Here is a 21,953-nt window from a genome sequence, read left to right as displayed (position 1 = left end):
GGGTGTTGCTTCATATGTTGGCTACATAGAAGAGTTTGCAATTGGCATACAAAGAAAGAAGGCTTAAGAGGATGAATGCTTGAAGGGTGAACAAGCTGTCAGAGGTGAAGTGTATGAATGCCAACCAGAACAAAGGGCTGAATCAGAGATCTGTAATCTACAAGTGAGTTGTGATTTTTTATCATATCAAGTCCTACTATTACTTTTTAATCATTGTATCAGTTTAGGATAAATCCTTTAGATTAAGGTTGACCTAACAGTCATTTGTAAATCCTTTAGCCGGGTGACATTCTAATGGAATTTCTAAAGTCCTCTAATAAGGCTCACTCCTAATAGGTGATTGAAATCCTTTAACTAGGTCACATTTAACAATGTGTATTATAACCTTTAATAGGGTTGGCCTTTCACATGGAATCACTTCAGAAGAGTGACAATTAGTAACATGTTACTGGTGGTTTTTCACAAATTAGGTTTCGACGTAAAATCCTTGTGTCAAAATGTGTGAATGATTTTGTGGTGTTTAATGTTTACATTTTTGCAAAGTTATTCTGACCTAGGACAATGACCTACTAAGTTATGGAATTATTAGATGCATGCATGATACATGATAAGGATATATATGGATATGAGTTTGTTAAGTGCTAAAAAGTTTTTTCTGGACATTTGGACCTTGGATAACTAATTCAACCCCTTCGCGCCCCCCCGGCCCCCCCCACCAAACCTCTTCTCTCAGTTATTCTAAAGTATTCCAACATAATCAATCTACATATGTATTATTTAAGATTTAATTGAAGAGCATTTCTTTGTGAATGTTTTCTTTGAAATTCCTACTCCATAATGATCTTTGTTGGTTAATAAATTACTTGATTTTGATATTGATATTGTCTTCTAATGAAATTATAAATCACTAATAACTTGAAGGGCATTGCATCTTCTCATTTAGTTTATAGTTTCCATAACTATTTATCATTGGCCCCTCATCTAAGAATGAGTTGTGTTGTCCTTTTATTTCTTTTGGTTAAAAAAAACATGCATATTTTAGTTTAGAGATTCACTAAACATCCAATGAGGGAGTTGTACCTCATATAATTCAGAGGAAAGGTAGTTATTGAACTTGCCCAACTATTATGAACTCTTATTGTCTTTAGAAAAAAGGGAAAATATAGTCAATAATAAAATATTCACACAAAGATAAATCTGTTCACTAACTAATAACATTATAAACCCTTAGGACATATTAGGGCCCATTAGGACACTTTATAATCCAATTTATGGGTTCTAATGTGTTCTAATTGGTCCTAATGCATCTTAATGGGTCTCAATGGGTTATTGAATCAATTAGGACTACTTCTAACCCCTTATGAGACATTAGGACCCCTTAAGACACATTAGTGTGTTCTATGATGGTTAATGTGTTGGAAGGGATCATAATGAGTTCTATTGTGTCCTAATGGTTCCTAAAGTGTGTTAATGGGTCCTAATGTATGATGATGGGACTTAATATTTCCTAACGGGTCCCTAATATTCTCTAATGAGCCCTTAGGACCCATTAGGACACATGCTACAATGATGAATATGATTTGATGGGTCCTAATGTGTCATAAAGGGTCATGATGGGTCCTAGGAGGTTATAATGAGTTCTAAGGTTCTAGAACCACTCAAGACCTACTAAATCCCCTTATGAAAAATTAGGGATAGTTAGAACACATTAGAACCCTAAAGTGTATCATATGATGCTTAATATGTTATAAGGGGTCCTAATGCGTGTTAATGGGTATGAATGGGTTCCAAGGAGTCACAATGGGTCCTAAGGTTCCTATGACCTCTTAAGAACCATTAAAACCCATTAGAAAATATTAAAATATATTTGGACACATTAGAAAACATTAGTTTCCTACAATGACTAATGTGTTGTGTCACCCCAAACCTCACCATCACTCCCTCCCCCTTTTCACCTTCTCTATATCTCTATCAATCTATCTCTTGACCTAATTCTCATCCCCTTGCCTCCACTCCCCCCCCCCCTCTCTCTCTCTCTCTCTCTCTCTCTCTCTCTCTCTCTCTCTCTCTCTCTCCCTCCCTCCCTCTTTCTTAGCATGGTCAAACATACATGTCAATTACCACACTAATAATATAATATAATCAATACAATAAGTAATGATCTTGTGTAAGTAAAGGGCTTAAGGTTACAATCAATAGCCCATTAGGAATCATTTTCACAATAATGTGTTGATTCCTAAAATTTAGTTAAGTTTGAAATTTCTGAAAAACCCTCAAAGTATAAAATCTTTATCTTGTTTCCTATGAAGTTGAAACCACTCTCGAACATCTTAAAATTATATACATAAAATTTAACTTAAGTATAAGATTGTAAGAGTATGCAACATATACTTAAACGTTACATTTTATGTATAATCCTAGTGCTAAAATTGGCCTAGAAGGGCCTATAAGTTTTTACTTGCAAATTTAGAAGGGCTTTTTACATGTAAACTTGTTTATTTAGAAAATTTGCATAGTGCACACACACTACAACATGATAACACCATAGGATGATTATGCCATGTTTCCTATGGCTCAAGCCATCTAACCCATAGGGTGATTGCACTATTAGGTGATCATGCCATGCTTTGGATTGGAAAAAAAAGGAAAGTGGTCTCTTTTTGGTACAACATCTTTGTGCACTTACCCCACTCAATAATATGATAGATAGAGAATCTAAATTTGTGGGTCATCTCTAGATAATATTGTGGAAAAGGCTAGGGGATCAATTATCTTTCACATCAACCTACCATTATCAAACTAATGGTCAAACTAAAGTTGTTAATAGACCATTGGGAAACCTTCTTAGATGTCTTACTAAGAAACATGGATTAGCTAGGGACTTGGTGAAAAGTCAAGATAAATATGCCTATGATGATTATGTGAATATGGGAACAAGGAGAAGTCATTTTGAGATTGTTTATGGATTTCATCCAAGAGGTGTGCTTGAGTTCAGAGATCTCCATGAGTTGGATATAAGGAGTGCTCAATGGGAAGATTTTGCTGCTACTATGAAGGATATTCTTGATAAAGTGAAGAACACTCTAGAACAAAGTGCTCCAAAGTACAAGGAAAGGGTAGATCTCAAGAGAATAGATGTATAATATAAGGTAGGTGACTTGGTTATGACCTATCTAAAGAAGGAGAGTATACCTAAGGGTCAATCAACAAAAATACTCTTGAAGAAGATATGACGATACACGATTGTGAATAACTTTGGGGCTAATGCCTTTGAGATTGAATTACCACCTGGTTTTGGTAACCTATCTTTAATGTCTTAGATTCGTTTCCTTTCAAAGGCACTTTGATTGCAAATGAAGATGCATGTGGTATTGTTGCTAAAGGTGATGATGATTAGGTTAAAGACTTTCCACCAAGTAAGCATTTAAATAGTTGGAGTGCATCTTGGATTCAAAATTGATTAAGAAAACATAGAAGGGAACATATAAGGAGTATCTTTTCAAGTGGGAAGATTTACTAGACTCAGAGACTACTTGGAAGAATGAGGAAGATATCTTGAAGCATGGTACAAGTACAACAAATGACAACTTATGAGGCTCAAGTTTTTTCAATCTCAAGGAGTACGATATAGAAGAACCTTGATGATACACATGAGAGTCAATATGATTGTTTCTTTTAATGATTTGGTATTTTTTCAATGTTGTAATAAGGTTTCATAAGGTCATTTGTGTTTGTAACAAGGTCAATAGGTCAATTTGATCACAAGGTCCTATAGAGACTATGGTTAGCCAATATTGGTCAAACTTCAAAAAAACATGTGAAATATTTTTAAATGGTTATTGCGATGTTTGTAAGGTGATATAATCATCGTAATGTGACAAATGCAAAAAATGCTTAATGTTGTCAATGTTTTCACAAATTTGCTTAGAAACATTGACACTATTTTGTCAATTTCAAAATCCAACATCCAAATGATTCAAAAATTAATTTGGGTTTGTTGGAAAGGTGTTAAATATTTATTCTAAGACCTATATGTTCAACAAATGTTGTAAGAAGTGAAGCTTGATGGAGATTATGAGAGTGCATTTTGGTTCTTCATCTTTACATGTCATTTTCCCAGTTTAGTACATTATATGATCATATATACATATTGACGAATGCATGAAACCATTTTTAGATGATGAAACCTTGAATTATCCATCTTTTGATCTCAATCTCAATAGATTTGGTATAATAAGGAGAGAGATCCAAGAAAATATCTATTGATAGGTCTCAAACCTTGATGAAGGAGGGTTTTGAATTAAAATGTGTAATAAATATTCATTCAGCCATTAGAAATTATCACACCTCAGTGAAATGAAGGGTCTATATGTACTATTAATGTTACAAAAGATTGGGAACCAAATTCACTTGGCTTCTAAGAGAAATGAGACAAATTAGGCTACGAATCTCTTATGTGACTAACCTTGGTGATTGGATGGTGCACACACACAAATTGATAGTGGATTTTATGTTCTTATATGTGTATAAAAAAAAATATAATAGTCTTGGGTCAAGATAATTTGAAATTCTGGGACTTACTTGCAAAGACATTCTATTAGGTCCGCTAAGGCTTAAAAATGAGGGTTTTGGGGTTAGGTGGTCAAGAGGAGAAATTCAATTCTATAAATTTGTAGTCTTGTAGTATGCTAAAAAGGGTATCTTGAAGTGTAATTTTTTTGGGAGAATGTGTGGAGAATTTTGAAGAAAAATGCAAAGTACTCGATTAGGAGATCTAATTGCAAATAGTTCTTCCATTAGTCCAAATCAGGCAAGTCATGTGTTGGGTTTCTAAGGGTGGATCCAAGGGGTTTTTTAATGAAGAACTTAGATTGTGAGGGAATTTTAAAAAAATCCAAAAGTTCAAAGGTGACGTAACAAACTCTGATATGTAAGGTTGGAACACAGTGAACCTAGGGTTGTAAAGGGTGGTTTGAGTGTGAGTAGGAAGACTTACTTATAGAATTGAATTGTCCAAGTCTAGGGCAATGAGGAGGTGAACAAGGATGTGAGTATAATCTAATTGGAAGCCTTTGGGGTAGGCTTGATTGATTGAAGCCTTTGGGCAATTTCTAGAAGGAGATAAAAAACTTAGGTTATCTTGGAAGTTGACTAAGTATTCAAAACCCTCTGCATCACAATTAGGGGTGAAGTATTCTATAAGAAGTTGCAAATATTTTCATCTAGTCTGCAAAATAATTTCATAGTTTTATCATTTCTCTAGCTGGGTCTAACAAATATTTTCCATTTCATTTATTTGACAACACTTCATGATTTAGGAAATATTTTTATTATCTTCATTCCTTGTTTGACATTGGAATATAACAAAGCTACTTTGAAACAAATTTTCTCCCAAATGAAATGTCCACACTATCAGATCTCACAACACCATTTTGGACTTGACTTAATCTATGACAAGTTAATAAAGTGTCTCAAAAGAGTTAAAAAATAACTAAAAATCATTTAAAAAATAACTAAAAATCATTCCTTTCAAATTAGGCCCCCTGAGCACCATGCTCATGTTAAAATGTCTCATATTTTAACCAATTTGCTACTTTGCAAGTCTTTCTTGTTTGATTAAATAATTTTTGGAAACATCGATATCACTTTTTTTTTATATATTGCAATTCGATGATTATTTTTTAGCTACATTATGGATGCATAGAGGTTACATGATTGACAATCACTCAAACAAAACTCTTACAAATTTTCTCCCAAATTAAATGTCAATTAGCACCAAAGGAAATCAAACTCAATTAATAGTAAGACTATCCAATGTTCCATAGATACAAAAGACTTGGCTTTGTTCCAAAAAAACAATCCTATCCTGCACTGTATTTCCAAACTTCACTTAATCTTTGTTGAGTTCACAAAGGAGTTGCAAAAGGTTGTAAAATAATAAAAATCCATTTCTCTCAAATTAGGCCCCTAAAACTTAGACATCATGCTCATGTTATGTTAGGAACCTGTGTGTTCCTTCTATTTATTTTGTTAGAGTAGAGTTGTTGGACGCATATGCTTTGTAAGTCGTCCCGTGAGTTTATTTTATTATCCCACATGCATAGGTAGTATTACTTTTCTAGATCGTACCCAGTATATAAGAATAGGTTGAGGCCCTTGATGGGTACGGACGAATTTATTGTATTGAGCTTGCTCAAAGGAGGTTACCCCCTCGAAGTGGCCTGCGATCAGTAGATTTATTTTGAGTTCTGCTATCACTTTGTATTCTGTTATTTCGAGCATTCTCACGATATTGCTATAAGGAGGTTCTTCTCATCTGGTATCAGAGCACTCTCTTGGGCTCGCTGGGTGGAAATTACATCAAATTTTTTTTTCTGTCGTGGCCTTCAGGAGCAAAAATCATGGAAGAGGAAATTGCATCCCTCAAAACCAGACTTCAAGATCTGGATGACAAAATTCTGGGTCTTAACTTTCAGCAGTCAGCCATGAGCCGAAACCATTCAGGAGATACTGGGTCCTCTTCTGGCAATTTCCGTGGACCAAAGCTTGATTTTCCACGCTTCGATGGTTCTGATCCGACTGGATGGATCTATAGGGCAGAGCAGTATTTCAGCTTGCATAATACTTTGGATAACCACAAAGTCTCCCTTGCATCTTTTCATTTGGAACATGAAGCTCTTCAATGGTTCCGTTGGTACATCAAGGCTAATGTAGGCCCAACGTGGAGCGAATTGTGCACCCTCATTTTGGAGCGCTTTGGCCCTAGTTCCTTTGATGATTTCACAGGAGCACTCACTAAACTGCGTCAAACAGGCACTGTAAGAGAATACCAGACAGAGTTTGAAAAATTAGCTAATCACACAGAGGGCTTGTCTGATGAATTCTTCCGTAGTTGTTTTGTCAGTGGTCTGAAGGATGCACTTCGCTCAGAAGTCAAAATGTTTCGACCTACTACAATGATGGAAGCCCTTGGGTTGGCTAAGTTAGCGGAAGACAAGATTAGTGCTCTACAACGCTCCAGATCTAATTTTGTTCCATTCAGAAATACAGGTTCTCACAACCCTCCAGTCACACCAGCTCCCAGAACTACTCCGATCAAGCACTTGTCTGAAACAGAGATGCGAGTTAGGCGAGACAAAGGGCTTTGTTATAATTGTGATGAGAAATGGTCTCGGGGCCATAGATGTGTTCAGCAAAAGCTCTATCTCTTGGATGTGGATTCTCCACCGGAACTGGAAGAATATGTAGATGCTCAGGAAACAGTGGATGCTGAGGTTGAGCCTCACCAGCCTGAACCTCCTTCCCCAGAAGCTCCACCAGAGATATCTGTCCATGCTTTGGCAGGAGTCACTACTCCACAAACCATGCGGGTCCAGGGTTTCTTCAAGAAGATCCCTCTTACTATACTCATTGATTCTGGTAGCACTCATAACTTCATTGATCCACGCATAGCCAAACAGGCTGATTGCTTTATCCATCCCTGCTCTAGCTTTGAAGTCATGATTGCCAATGGGGGCACTTTACCTTGTAAAGGGAAATGTCGCAATGTGCGTCTCTCTATTGGAGATTATAACATGCGCTCTGACATGTTTGCCTTACCCTTAGGTGGCTGTGATGTGGTTTTGGGTGCCCAATGGTTACGCACTCTTGGCCCCATTCTCTGGGATTTTGCTGAACTTTGGATGCAGTTTTCAGCCGAGGGGCACCAACACACTTTGAAAGGCTTACAACCAGGGTCTCTTAGCATCATCAGTTCACACCGTATGGAAAAACTTCTTAAGAAGAATTCACATGGTGTCATCGCTCAGCTCCATTCCATTCAGATGCAGCCATCAGCAGTCTCTAGCACTCCTGCCGATCTCCAACACATTTTGGACAAGTATTCTGGTATATTTGCTGAACCTGTGGGATTACCTCCTTCTCGTCCAGAGGACCACCGTATTCAGCTCCTTCCTGGCAGTGTTCCGCCCAACATCAGGCCCTACCGCTACCCATTTCATCAGAAGACCGAAATCGAGATACTTGTCCGTGACTTACTGAAGCAAGGTATTATTCGCCCTAGTACCAGTTCCTTTTCTTCTCCAGTTCTGCTTGTTCGCAAAAAAGATGGGTCATGGCGACTCTGCATTGATTTCCGAGCACTTAATCATCTCACTATAAAGGACAAGTTTCCCATTCCAGTTGTTGATGAACTTCTTGATGAACTTCATGGGGCTCATTTTTTCTCCAAGTTAGATCTTCGTTCTGGGTATCATCAAATTCGGGTTAATGAGGAGGATATACCTAAAACTGCCTTCCGCACACATGATGGTCACTATGAATTTTTAGTCATGCCCTTTGGCCTCACGAATGCTCCTTCAACATTTCAGGCAGTGATGAATAACATATTTCGACCATACCTCCGGAAATTCATTCTTGTCTTCTTTGATGATATCCTCATATATAGCAAAACTTGGGCTGAGCATCTCCATCATCTGGAGCTTGTCTTGCAACTTCTCTCTGATCATCAACTCTGTGCAAAACTATCTAAATGTGTGTTTGGCCAGGAGGAAGTGGAGTATCTCGGGCATATTGTTGCACACCATGGAGTGCGGGTGGATCCTACAAAAATAGATGCCATGAAAACTTGGCCGCATCCTAAAACTCTCAAGAGCCTTCGGGGTTTTTTGGGGTTGACTGGCTACTACCGCAAGTTTGTCAAAGATTACGGGAAAATTGCAGCACCATTGACAGCTCTGTTAAAAAAGGATGCCTTCTCCTGGACCCCTGTTGCTGAGACTGCATTTGAACAACTGAAACAGGCTATGTGCAGTACACCTGTTCTCGCGATGCCCGATTTTTCCAAACCCTTCACTATTGAGAGTGATGCTTGCGGCAATGGATTGGGTGCTGTTCTCCTGCAAGATGACCATCCTATTGCGTTCACTAGCAAAGCCCTCTCTGGTAAGAATCTAGCCCTCTCTACTTATGAAAAAGAAATGATGGCTATTTTGCATGCTGTACAGAAGTGGCGGCCATACCTCTTAGGGAGTCATTTTTGCATCAGAACCGATCACCAAAGTCTGAAATACTTCCTGGAACAACGGGTATCCTCTCCTACACAACAAAAATGGGTCAGCAAACTCATGGGGTATGATTATGAGATCACCTACAAGAAGGGTAAGGAGAATATTGTGGCAGATGCTCTTTCTCGCACATTTGATAATCAAGCTTCCCTTTCCGCTATTTCTAAGCCCATTCCCAATTGGTTAGCGTCTGTTCAGCAGGGCTATGATAGTGACTCTTCTTTATCTCAAATCATTCACCAGCTAGCCAATAATCCTTCTGCTATACCACATTACTCTTGGGATGGTGCTTCTCTTCGATACAAGGGTCGGCTAGTGCTTCCTCAGAACCCAGCTCTACATCAGGCTATTTTTTATGAACTCCATGCTTCTCCTTCAGCAGGGCACTCAGGCTTCCTCAAAACTTATGAGCGAGCAAGGAGAAACTTCTTTTGGAAAGGAATGAAACAGACGATTCAACAGATGGTGGCTGAATGTGATACTTGCCAACGCCACAAGGGTGAAACGACCCTCCTTCCTGGCTTGCTCGAACCATTGCCCATCCCTACACGGATTTGGACTGATATTTCTATGGATTTCATTGACGGGCTTCCTAAATCCGGTGGCAAGACAGTGATCTTGGTTGTGGTTGATCGTCTCTCGAAATATAGTCATTTTTGTGCCCTCAGCCACCCCTATACTGCCTCCTCTGTTGCACAAATCTTCATGGACCAGATATTTCGTCTTCATGGACTCCCTTCTTCCATTGTCTCTGATCGTGATGCAACTTTTACCAGTCATTTTTGGACTGAACTGTTTCAGAAAACTGGCACCAAACTGAAGATGAGTTCGGGCTATCACCCACAAACTGATGGTCAAACGGAAATTGTCAATAAATGCTTGGAAACTTATCTTCGTTGCTTCACTTCCGAACAGCAACATCAGTGGGCCAAGTGGCTCCCTTTAGCTGAATGGTGGTACAATACCTCTTACCACACTGCCTCTAAAATGACTCCATATGAAGCAGTCTATGGTCAGGCACCTCCAGTGCTCCTTCCCTACACTCCCAACAGCTCACCAGTCCAGGCAGTTGACATAGTTCTCCGCAGCAGGGATCAGATTCTTCGTACCTTACAGGATAATCTTCACATGGCCCGTAATCGGATGAAACAGCAAGCAGATCAACACCGTTCTGAGCGCTCATTTCAAGTTGGGGATATGGTTTTTCTTCGTCTACAGCCATACAAACAATCCTCCCTAAAGCTGAAAGGGCGTCATAAGCTGGCCCCAAAATTTTATGGGCCTTATCAGGTTCTGCAGAAGATTGGTTCAGTTGCTTATAAACTGGAACTTCCTCCTTCTTCCCGCATTCATCCAGTTTTTCATGTTTCTTGTCTAAAGAAAGTTCTGGGTACCACTGTCAGAGCACAAACTACTCTCCCTGAAATGGATACGGAAGGATCCATTATCCTGGAGCCGGTAGCAATCATTGACCAGCGCACTCGCCAGCTTCGCTCTCGCTCCATCTCTGAGGTCTTGATTCAGTGGCATGGCATGCAACCAGAGGATGCTACCTGGGAACCCCTTCTTCAGATTCAACAACAATTTCCACACCTTAAGCTTTGAGGACAAAGCTTTTTTCTAAGGGAGAGGGGATGTTAGGAACCTGTGTGTTCCTTCTATTTATTTTGTTAGAGTAGAGTTGTTGGACGCATATGCTTTGTAAGTCGTCCCGTGAGTTTATTTTATTATCCCACATGCATAGGTAGTATTACTTTTCTAGATCGTACCCAGTATATAAGAATAGGTTGAGGCCCTTGATGGGTACGGACGAATTTATTGTATTGAGCTTGCTCAAAGGAGGTTACCCCCTCGAAGTGGCCTGCGATCAGTAGATTTATTTTGAGTTCTGCTATCACTTTGTATTCTGTTATTTCGAGCATTCTCACGATATTGCTATAAGGAGGTTCTTCTCATCTTAAAATATTCCTTTTGAATGAAGTTGGTCTTATACGCTAAACAATCAAATCTAAGCCATATGATTGAATGTCATTAGCAAAGTTAACTTCAACCTATGAGCAAAAGTATCACTTGCAAGCCTCTTTTTGCCGTGAAATAAGTGTGTATATGTTACATGCTACTTCATTAAATATACAAATGTTACTACATTACATGTACTTTTACCTTCATTACCTACTTCACTTCAAATATAAAAAGCCTCTAGTTGCATGCCCACAAGTAAGTGCGTGTATTTATTTATTTTTTCAAATTCTCTCCCATTAAAGAAAATATGAACTTCAAGAGTAATCTATAAAATTGTTTTTATTTCCTCAGAAAATTGGGGCCCTAGACATTTTAAAAATCTCCATCCATATATAATTCACCTTTATGATATAATGATATGTGCAACAATTTGAAATTGGTGATCACAAAGTACACCTCTACCAAAGGTAGCACCCAATCTTAGACCATAATTTGTTCTCGATGATTACAGACTGTCATATTCTTGACCCATTAAATTCAAATTTGCAACTCTAACCTGGAAAATGCGATTTAAGGCGTTAGTGGGCCACCCAATCCATGGAGTGAAAATGCATATGAGCACCATGCTCATGTTAAAATGTCTCATATTTTAATCAATTTGCTACTTTGAAAATCTTTCTTGTTTGATTAATTTTTTTTTGAAACATTGATATCACTTCTTTTTTATATATTGCGATTCAAAGATTATTTTTTTAGCTACATTGTGGATGCACAAAGGTTACATGATTGGCAATCGCTCAAACAAAACTCTTACAACTTTTCTCCCAAATGAAATGTCAATTAGCACAAAACGAAATCAAACTCGATTAATAGTAAAACTACCCAATACTCCATAGATAAAAAAAGACTTGGTTTTGTTCCAACAAAGCAATCAAATCGTGCACCATATTTCCAAACTTCACTTAATCTTTATTGAGTTCATAAAGGAGTTGCAAAAGGTTTCAAAATAATAAAAAACCATTGCTCTCAACTTAGGCCCCTAAAACTTAGACATCACGTTCATGTTAAAATATTTCTTTTGAATGAAGTTGGTCTTATAAACTAAACAATCAAATCTAAGCCTTATGACTGAATGACATAATCAAAATTAACTTTGACCTATAAGAAAAAGTATCACTTACAAGCCTCTTTGCGCCATGAACTAAATGTGTACATTAAATATACAAATGTTACCACATTACATGTACTTCAAATATATAAAACCTCTAGTTGCATGCAGTTATTGTTTTTTCTCCAAATTCTCTCCGAGTAAAGCACATATGGAATCTAAAAGTAATATATAAAATTGTTTTTATTTCCTTATAAATTTAGGGCCCTAGACTTTTTAAAAGTCTCCATCCATATATAATTCACCTTTCTGTTATAATGATACGTGCCAACGGTTTGAAATTGGCGATCTATAAGTACACCTCTACCAAAGGCAGCACTCAATCTTAGACCGCAATCTGTTCTGGATGATTACAGACCGTCATATTCTCGACCCATTGAATTCAAATTTGCAACTCTTAACCTGAAAGAGGCGATTTAAAGCGTTAGTGGGCCACCCAATCCACGGAGTGACAATGCATATGGCCCATCGAAGATCACTGCGTTATCCAATCCTTCTAGCTCACCATAAATGCCATTCCCAAGCAAGCATGTCTGATTACCCACAAACGGAAGAAACAAGGAAAAAATCTAGGTGCTGGGGCAAACATTTTTCTAGACATGGTCACTCTTTCCACCTGCACAACAAGTGGCAATGCATTACATTTATATCAGTCATGCCCTTCTATTTCTTCCCAGTATCATTTATCAGGTTCTAAAACCTATATAGCATTTAAAGGATCAAAACATGCTTCTAGTTCATTTCAGACTGACAAGATATGTTTATCTGCCCTAAAGCGAAGTGACCGCCTGTTAACTGTTATCTCTGCATCAGCTAAAACAATAAAATCCCCAGGTTTGTCAACCCAAAGTTTCCTCCAATTCATTGTATACCGTGATTTCAACAGTTTTATGTAATTGGGTTTGCATTGCTTCGTAAATATCTTGATGCTCGTTAAATTTCTTCAACAGCGGAAGAAGAGTGGAAGATCAAACGGGAATTCTTGCTGAAGAAGAAGGTACGTTTTGCTCTGCTTGGTACTAATTCATGCATAAAAACACTAGGTGTGAAAGTTTTGTTTCTTTGCTTCCATTTTGCTTTTGTATCTGGAGGAACAAAAGAAGGTTCGGTCTCATGAAATTCATGATCCTACATTTCTTTATTTAATTAGTTACCGTAAGACATACAAAGCCTAGATGTATTCGTACACACTGGTGCCCTATATATGTATCCTTATTCGTGTACTGCCATATTAATGTATTTACTGGTTTATATGAAATTGATTCTTGGTTCGATTATGTATAATTCTTGGGTCATTGAGATTGCCCGCCTCCTAAAATGTGTATCTATTTCTTGCCGGAGAAGCTTTTCAGCCGGATTTCTGTTTCTGGATGTCCCAGTGGACATGCGATATGTTTTGAGCCTTTTGGCTCACCAACTAAAAGTCAAAATCAAAATTAGTCCCTACATTTATGCTATTAGGGGTAATTTCTGTTTAGATAGATCGTTTACTCCAACAAGGGGTGTTTGTTCCATGCCGAACTATGAGTTGCTTTTTGATTCTTGAACCTCACCAACTAAAGTTAAAATAAAAATTACGGTCTCTGCTTTTATGATGTTCAACTCTAGAGTCTATATGTGACCAGATATAATCCTCTTAGCATTAGGATATTATGCCTCTAACAGTAGATGAATATTCCGTTCTATAGTATTAGTTGACATGCCCCATTAAGCTTAGGTTAGTTTTTGAGCGTTGACCTTCCCCAACTCAAATTCAAAATTAAATCACTCTTTGTATATTTATGCCATTTAACTATATCTTCAATTAGGTTTAATCTTCAGACCAGCAGGATTGCTGAATTCAAACAGTTGGTGCAGATTGCCAGCCAAAAGCATTTCAAGGAACCACGGGTTAATTTTTTAGCCTTGAAATTCCTTGTATCAAAGTCAAAATCAATTGTAAACACTCTATCATCATGCCATCAGACTTTATGCTCTGTATTCCCCAAGATTTGGAATTTGCCCAGTTGGAATAGAGATTGGATTATCCCTTAGGAACCCTATACCAAGAGGTAAGAATTGTTCTGACACAGTTCAAATCTTTCAGGTAAACTATGAAGGCAGAAGAACTTAGGCTTCTCAGTAGACGATTTTATGCTTTCCATTCAAGCAAGTTAAATTGATAATTTTGAGGCCATACAAATGAGAATGATTGTTTTAAAAAAATGTATCAAATTGAGCAGATTGTAGAACTATTTGTATTGACTCACCAGGATTGTTTGGCCATCCATTTTGACCTGCAAAAAGTTCAGCAATTTTTTTCAGTGCACAATTGCATAGTACGATAAATTGTGTCACAATTTTTCAGCAAATAAAAATAGCCAGAGTTTAGGACTTTATAATTCAAGCACACGAATAAACATTATGGATTCTCTCCCTTAACAGTCAGTGGCGCTCTGCACAAGGCTCTGAGTCTTTGGCTATGGTTCTCTGCTCCTCTTGGCTCAAAAAAAATCGGCAATGTCATTTGGACTACATTTATCAATGCCAATCTCAGGCATCAGGGCGGCACTACAATTTACTGACCATTTTTCTGGGTTTGCTGGTGGTGATTAAGATTTCCAGGCATGAAAAACTTAATCACTAGTTCTTTCGGTTTCCGACTTCCTCACATTTTCTGGAAGATTCTCTAAATGCAGTGAAATATATATTTGCAGTGCTGCATACTTGTATCAAATAGGAAGAGTGCTGCCCATTAATATAACTTTTTGAATGCAGACAATGCCACAGATCAAAATTCGTAATAAAAAAAGTAGTCAAATACAGGGGAGAATCTCTGAAGAAATTTTGAGAACTTGGTGGATTTTCAATGCTCGTGAGCCTTTTTAACTTTTGAGACTTCTGGATGCAACAATGTAATCAAAGGTGGTCTCTGGTTATATATGTATTTAAAGAAAATCTCTATGCAGTTTAATATTTGGCAAACAGACATTTTCTTGAATCGTGAAAATGAGATTATTTGTGGCTCCAAATTTTTAGGCTTTCTATATGGTGTAAAGCAACCATAGATACATCTTACAAACATTGAATAGAAATCATAAAATTCTAACCTTGCAGAGAAAACATAGTTTCTAGATTTGATTGTGTGTAAGTTTCTTGCATCAACAGTTAGAATCACACTCCGTGATCCATCATGAGGATGAGAAGAGTTGAAAGAGCAAGAATGATGCACTGTTGCAGACCAGTCCAATATACAGGAGGAGGAGGGGAGAGAATAGGGAGGACCAAGGAACAAGAACCTAAGGAGGTCAATCATCAAGAGAAAGTCAACAATACGACAAAGGATAGTTTTCCTCTCTTGGATTATTATCCTTTTAGTTCTTCTTGTTGACTTTTCTCCTGTTGATTGACCTCCTTAGGTTCTTGTTCCTTGTGCCTCCCTATTCTCTCCCCTCACCCTCCTTTACATTGGGCTAGTCTGCAACAGTGCATCATTCTTTCTCTTTCAGCTCTTGACATCTTGATGATGGATTATGGAGTATGATTTGAAACGTTGATGCAATAAGCTTACACACAATCAAATCCAGAAACTTATTTATCTCTATTTGATGGATTGTTGAAATCTCCTAGCACTGATTTTAACCTTTTGTGAAGCAAAGAGTTACTGAATACTTTGAACAGAAATGTAATAAAATATACATCCATACAACAGACAAAAATTGAAAGTACTGAAATTAGGAAACCTTCTTGGGACAGGAGTTCTCAAGGTGAAATTCAGAATTGCTTTAGTGCTTCTCATTCTGGAATAATTTACAACATATACAGTGTGATTTCTAATTTTCAGATAATACAACAGTGAATTTATTGTAGATGAAGTGTTCTTTCAACCTTGTCAATTTATCGTCTACTTATTGTGCATTTTCATTCTGTTTGTTTCTATTTGCCAGAATGTCCCCTTCTCACTTTTAGTCAGTTTGGCTTCCCATTAGCCTATTTCCGGGTTCTTTTAGGCTAAGAAAAGTTGGTTAGGGAATTCAGTGTACCTGCAGAGAGCTTGAGCCAGTAATTTCATTGTGTTCCAAAAGAGTTTCTATTTTTAGGATATGCTTTTTTGACACTTATTCTTAGCTTCATTTTCCTCTCAGCTTCGAAGTGTTGTGTTTTTATATCAGACCTTGCTGATTTCCCTAAGGTTAGAGGAATAGTTTATTTTTATTTTCACATGAGTATTTTTAAAAGACAACTTGATTTCATAAACTTAAGTGAATAAGGTGTTCACAAAGTGTCCCTAAAAGATAAACTTACAAAAGGGGGGTACACTAAAGCACACTAATTTGTTAAAACTTAAAAACTTATATTATGTCCCTAAAAATGGACACCAAGGAGAGAGGAAATTTAAAATGTCGTTGAAAGAAAATTGAGGGCAATACCTTTAATTCAGAAAATGTGCTGCACTAACTTTTCCCTTCACTTTATACAGATGAGTTTTGGCTTTGATTTGTGCATTCTGAAACTGATAACTTAAGGAGGTGTTGCTGAAATGAACTCAGAGAGTTCTCTTGTTGCTTGTTGAGGACAAAACCCCTCTTCAGCGGTGCTGGTTTTGGTGGTGAAATATCCACCCTAGCTGGTCGGAGTATTCAGATCTAGTTTCAATGATTTTGGTTTGCAGTTGACGATACAGGTTTGGTGATAGTGAAGGTTTTTCAAGGTATTTTGATGTGGATTTTCAGTTTGGCATGTGGTGTCATTATTTTGGGAGGGTTCTTCAGATTAGTGGGGTCGAATGCATTATTTTGCTGCAGGTCTTCATTTTCAGACTAACAAGTATTCATATTTTTTGCTCATAACTCAATGAGTGAACTGGATATCGTTTTGGGTATTTGTTCATTGGCTTTCTTGTGCCTAGGCACCACCTTTCAAGGTGTCACTTAGTTTTTGGTGAAGGAATGATTTTCATTTTATAGCAATAAATCATCCTAGTGAAGAGTTCCTCCTGTTCTTGGCACATGGGTGATTCTGGTTGATTATGAATTTGCATTTTGGTGCCTGTTCTTGTAGGTAAGCAGAATTGGTTAGGGGATTGTGTACCTGCACAGACCGCAAGCCAATGATTTCAATTTGTTCCAAAAGAGTTTCTATTTTTAGCATATGCTATTTTTGACACTTGTTCGTACCTTCGATTTCCCTTTAGCTTTAGAGTGTTGTTTTTTTATTTCAGGCCTTGGCGAGTTTCCTAAGGTTAGAGGATTTTTATTTTTTAAAATTTCACCCAAGTATTTTTAAAAGGCAACTTGACTTTATAAACTTAAGTGAATAAGGTGTTCATAAAATGTACCTAAAAGCTACATCTACGAGGCCTTGGCGAGTTTCCTAAGGTTAGAGGATTTTTATTTTTTAAAATTTCACCAAAGTATTTTAAAAAGGCAACTTGACTTTATAAGCTTAAGTGAATAAAGTGTTCATAAAATGTACCTAAAAGCTACATCTACGAAAGGGGGGCATGCTTGAGGTTTTGGTTAAGTGAAAGCAGGTTTTGAAGGTTCCTCAAAACCCTTTACAGAGCAGATTTTAAAGGGATCATACAATCCAAAACTAAAAATATTCAGTGAAGCACATATACGCAAAATAGAACATAAGCCCAACAAGGTAGGGCCAAAACAAGACATACCAACCTGAAGAACTACAACAAAGCATAAAACCAAGAACAACATTCAATCCTAACAATAGAGATAAGCTTACATCTTATTATCAGATTTACTCTTATGGGAACAAAGGGTCATGTCAAACTTGACTTGAGGGTATTTAGATCTTTTCTTTTTAATCGTTATCCACCCTTCCTCCACCATAGCAACAACTTTTTGCCAAGACAAAGAGTCCAATGAGGAAGAACACAGACGTCAAAACAAGGATGGGACAGCCTAATCAACAGCGACATTCAGGACAGATGTTGGCTCTAATGCAGGACCAACAGACACCATAGAGCCAGGATCAGTAATTGGGACAACATAGCTAGTAGAAACCTGTTGGGCTGGAATAACAACCATTGTGGAGAGGCTGGCAGATCCAACATGTTTGTGCACTCCTTTATCTGGGAGACCAACACTCCCACTAACAATTATATTATGTTGATCAAAACCAGCACCATGCTTGGTCGAACCTTCAGTAATAGAGACAGTAGTGAGATGTTGATCAGAGCTAGCAGAAGTCAAAACAGAATCAATGTCCTTTTCCTCATCCTGCACCTGGTTTTTGAAAACCGTGTAGCGCTGTCAAGAGACCCGCTTTGACCAAGAGGAGGGTTTCTTAACCTTAATTCTTTCATAATTGCAATCAGCCACAACATGGCCAGTTTTGAACATTTCCTGCATCGAAAAGGAACACCTTCAAAATCTAAAGACTAGACACAAGTCCCCTTTGGCGTGTAGAGTTTAATCTCTGTCGGAAGGCCTTTGGAAGCATCTATATTCACAAGAATACGTGCATAAATTGAGTGAAAAATATTAGAGGACGCGGAATCCACCAAAAATAATTCTCCTAATCCATAACCCACAACTTCAAGAATCGAATCCACTCACAAATTGTTACATATAGATTGGTAAGGCGAACCCAAATAAACATTTTTAAAAAAGATTCAGTAAAAGGATTAAATCCTAATGCCAGGGTTTAACCATTAAATGGTATCGATTTTCCCAAGTAAAAAAGTGTTCACAAAGAATAGCCCTTCAATCCTTCGGACCGTCAAATTTAGCAACGGAAAAACCTTTTGCCAAAAGAAATATTTGAACATCTGATATAAGATATTCCCATTGCTTGGAAATCCATGCATGGAACCTAGGGAGAGTAGGCCAGAAACCTAAACGACAGATGACAACATTGTTTAATAGAGCCTCAGTTCTTTGCTTAATGCCATAAATAGTTTTTTCATTAAGATCTACAACAATGGAGCTACAAATAGGAAACAAAAGAGACAACAAGTGATTTGTGGCGGAATCATGCCCACCACCAACCGACTGGGCATAAGAAAGCTCACCCTTCACCCTCTCTACAATAGCCCCAATCCCATCCTTCACAAAACGAGAAGCCAAACCCATGACCTTTGCACCATCCGCAACAAAAGTTGATGTTAACCTCACAACCATTGGCGAGTTTCCTAAGGTTAGAGGATTTTTATTTTTCAAAATTTCACCCCAGTATTTTTAAAAGGCAACTTGACTTTATAAACTTAAGTGAATAAGGTGTTCATAAAATGTACCTAAAAGCTACATCTACGAGGCCTTGGCGAGTTTCCTAAGGTTAGAGGATTTTTATTTTTTAAAATTTCACCAAAGTATTTTAAAAAGGCAACTTGACTTTATAAGCTTAAGTGAATAAGGTGTTCATAAAATGTACCTAAAAGCTACATCTACGAAAGGGGGGCATGCTTAAGTTTTTGGTTATGTGAAAGCAGGTTTTGAAGGTTCCTCGAAACCCTTTACAGAGTAGATTTTAAAGGGATCATGCAATCCAAAACGAAAAATGTTCAGTAAAGCACATATAGGCAAAACAAAACATAGGCCCAACAAGGTAGGGCCAAAACAAGACATACCAACCTGAAGGACTACAACAAAGCATAAAACCAAGAACAACATTCAATCCTAACAATAGAGATAAGCTTACATCTTATTATCAGATTTACCCTTATGGGAACGAAGGGTCATGTCAAACTTGACTTGAGGGTATTTAGATTTTTTCTTTTTAATCGTTATCCACCCTTCCTCCACCATAGCAACAACTTTTTGCCAAGGCAAAGAGTCCAATGAGGAAGAACACTAGTCTTGAAACAAGGATGGGATAGCCTAATCAACAACGACATTCAGGACAGATGTTGGCTCTAGCGCAGGACCAACAGACATCATAGAGCAAGGATTAGTAATTGGGACAACATAGCTGGTAGAAACCTATTGGGCTGGAATAACAACCATTGTAGAGACGCTGCCAGACCCAACATGTTTTTGCACTCCTTTATTTGGGACACCAACACTCCCACTAACAATTATATTATGTTGATAAGAACCAGCACCATGATTGGTCGAACCTTCAGTAATAGAGACAATAGTGAGATGTTGATCAGAGCTAGCAGAAGCCAAAACAGAATCAACATCCTTTTCCTCATCTTGCACCTGGTTTTTGAAAATCGTGTAGCGCTATGAAGAGACCCGCTTTGACCAAGAGGAGGGTTTCTTAACCTTAATTCTTTCATAATTGCAATCAGCCACAACATGGCCGGTTTTGAAGCATTTCCTGCATCGAAAAGGAACAACTTCAAAATCTAAAGATTAGACCCAAGTCCCCTTTGGCGTTTAGAGTTTAATCTCTGTTGGAAGGCCTTTGGAAGCATCTATATCCACAAGAATACGTGCATAAATTGAATGAAAAATATTAGAGGACACAGAATCCACCAAAAATAATTCTCCTAATCCATAACCCACAACTTCAAGAACTGAATCCACTCGTGAATTGTTACATCTAGATTGGTAAGGCGAACACAAATAAGCATTTTAAAAAAAGATTAAGTGAAAGGGTTAATCCTAATGCAAGGGTTTAACCATTAAATGGTATCGATTTTCCCAAGTAAAAAAGTGTTCCCAAAGAATAGCCCTTCAATCCTTCGGACCGTCAAATTTAGCAACGGAAAAACGTTTTGCCAAAAGAAATATTTGAACAACATCCGATATAAGATATTCCCACTGCTTGGAAATCCATGCATGGAACCTAGGGAGAGTAGGCCAGAAACCTAAACGACAGATGACAACATTGTTTAATAGAGCCTCAGTTCTTTGCTTAATGCCATAAATAGTTTTTTCATTAAGATCTACAACAATGGAGCTACAGATAGGAAACAAAAGAGACAACAAGTGATTTGTGGCGGAATCATGCCCACCACCAATCGACTGGGCATAAGAAAGCCCACCCTTCATCCCCTCTACAATAGCCCCAATCCCATCCTTCACAAATCGAGAAGCTAAACCCATGATCTTTGCACCATCCGCAGCAGAAGTTGATGCTGACCTCACAACCATTGGCGAGTTTCCTAAGGTTAGAGGATTTTTATTTTTTAAAATTTCACCCAGGTATTTTTAAAAGGCAACTTAACTTTATAAACTTAAGTGAATAAGGTGTTCATAAAATGTACCTAAAAGCTACATCTACGAGGCCTTGGCGAGTTTCCTAAGGTTAGAGGATTTTTATTTTTTAAAATTTCACCAAAGTATTTTAAAAAGGCAACTTGACTTTATAAGCTTAAGTGAATAAGGTGTTCATAAAATGTACCTAAAAGCTACATCTACGAAAGGGGGGCATGCTTAAGTTTTTGGTTAAGTGAAAGCAGGTTTTGAAGGTTCCTCAAAACCCTTTACAGAGCAGATTTTAAAGGGATCATGCAATCCAAAACTAAAAATATTCAGTGAAGCACATATACGCAAAACAGAACATAGGCCCAACAAGGTAGGGCCAAAACAAAATGTATCAACCTGAAGGACTACAACAAAGCATAAAACCAAGAACAATATTCAATCCTAGCAATAGAGATAAGCTTACATCTTATTATCAGATTTACCCTTATGGGAACGAAGGGTCATGTCAAACTTGACTTGAGGGTATTTAGATTTTTTCTTATTAATCGTGATCCACTCTTCCTCCACCATAGCAACAACTTTTTGCCAAGACAAAGAGTCCAATGAGGAAGAACACCGACCTCGAAACAAGGATGGGATAGCCTAATCAACAGCGACATTCAA

The 21,953-nt window shown here is 37.7% G+C and overlaps 1 protein-coding gene across 2 annotated transcripts in view; it reads left to right on the top strand.

Moving 5' to 3' along the window:
* Positions 1-12,734: 12,734 nt before the first annotated feature.
* LOC149560857 (Rhodanese/Cell cycle control phosphatase superfamily protein) overlaps positions 12,735-21,953 on the top strand; it is a 53,533-nt gene continuing 44,314 nt past the window's right edge. For both annotated transcript variants that reach the window (XM_089824867.1, XM_089824866.1), the window contains exons 1-2: positions 12,735-13,029; positions 13,146-13,192. In XM_089824867.1, the coding sequence (XP_089680993.1) occupies positions 12,795-13,029; positions 13,146-13,192 (282 nt within the window). In that variant the 5' untranslated portion in view covers positions 12,735-12,794. The remainder of the gene's footprint in view (positions 13,030-13,145; positions 13,193-21,953) is intronic.

The sequence above is a fragment of the Cupressus sempervirens genome, chromosome 4 (genome assembly GCF_028749045.1).
Source record: "Cupressus sempervirens isolate cs-2001-9-10 chromosome 4, ASM2874904v1, whole genome shotgun sequence".
Lineage (NCBI taxonomy): Eukaryota > Viridiplantae > Streptophyta > Pinopsida > Cupressales > Cupressaceae > Cupressus > Cupressus sempervirens.
The sequence above is the reverse complement of the archived record's forward strand: the minus strand, read 5'-3'. Positions and strand labels throughout refer to the sequence as shown.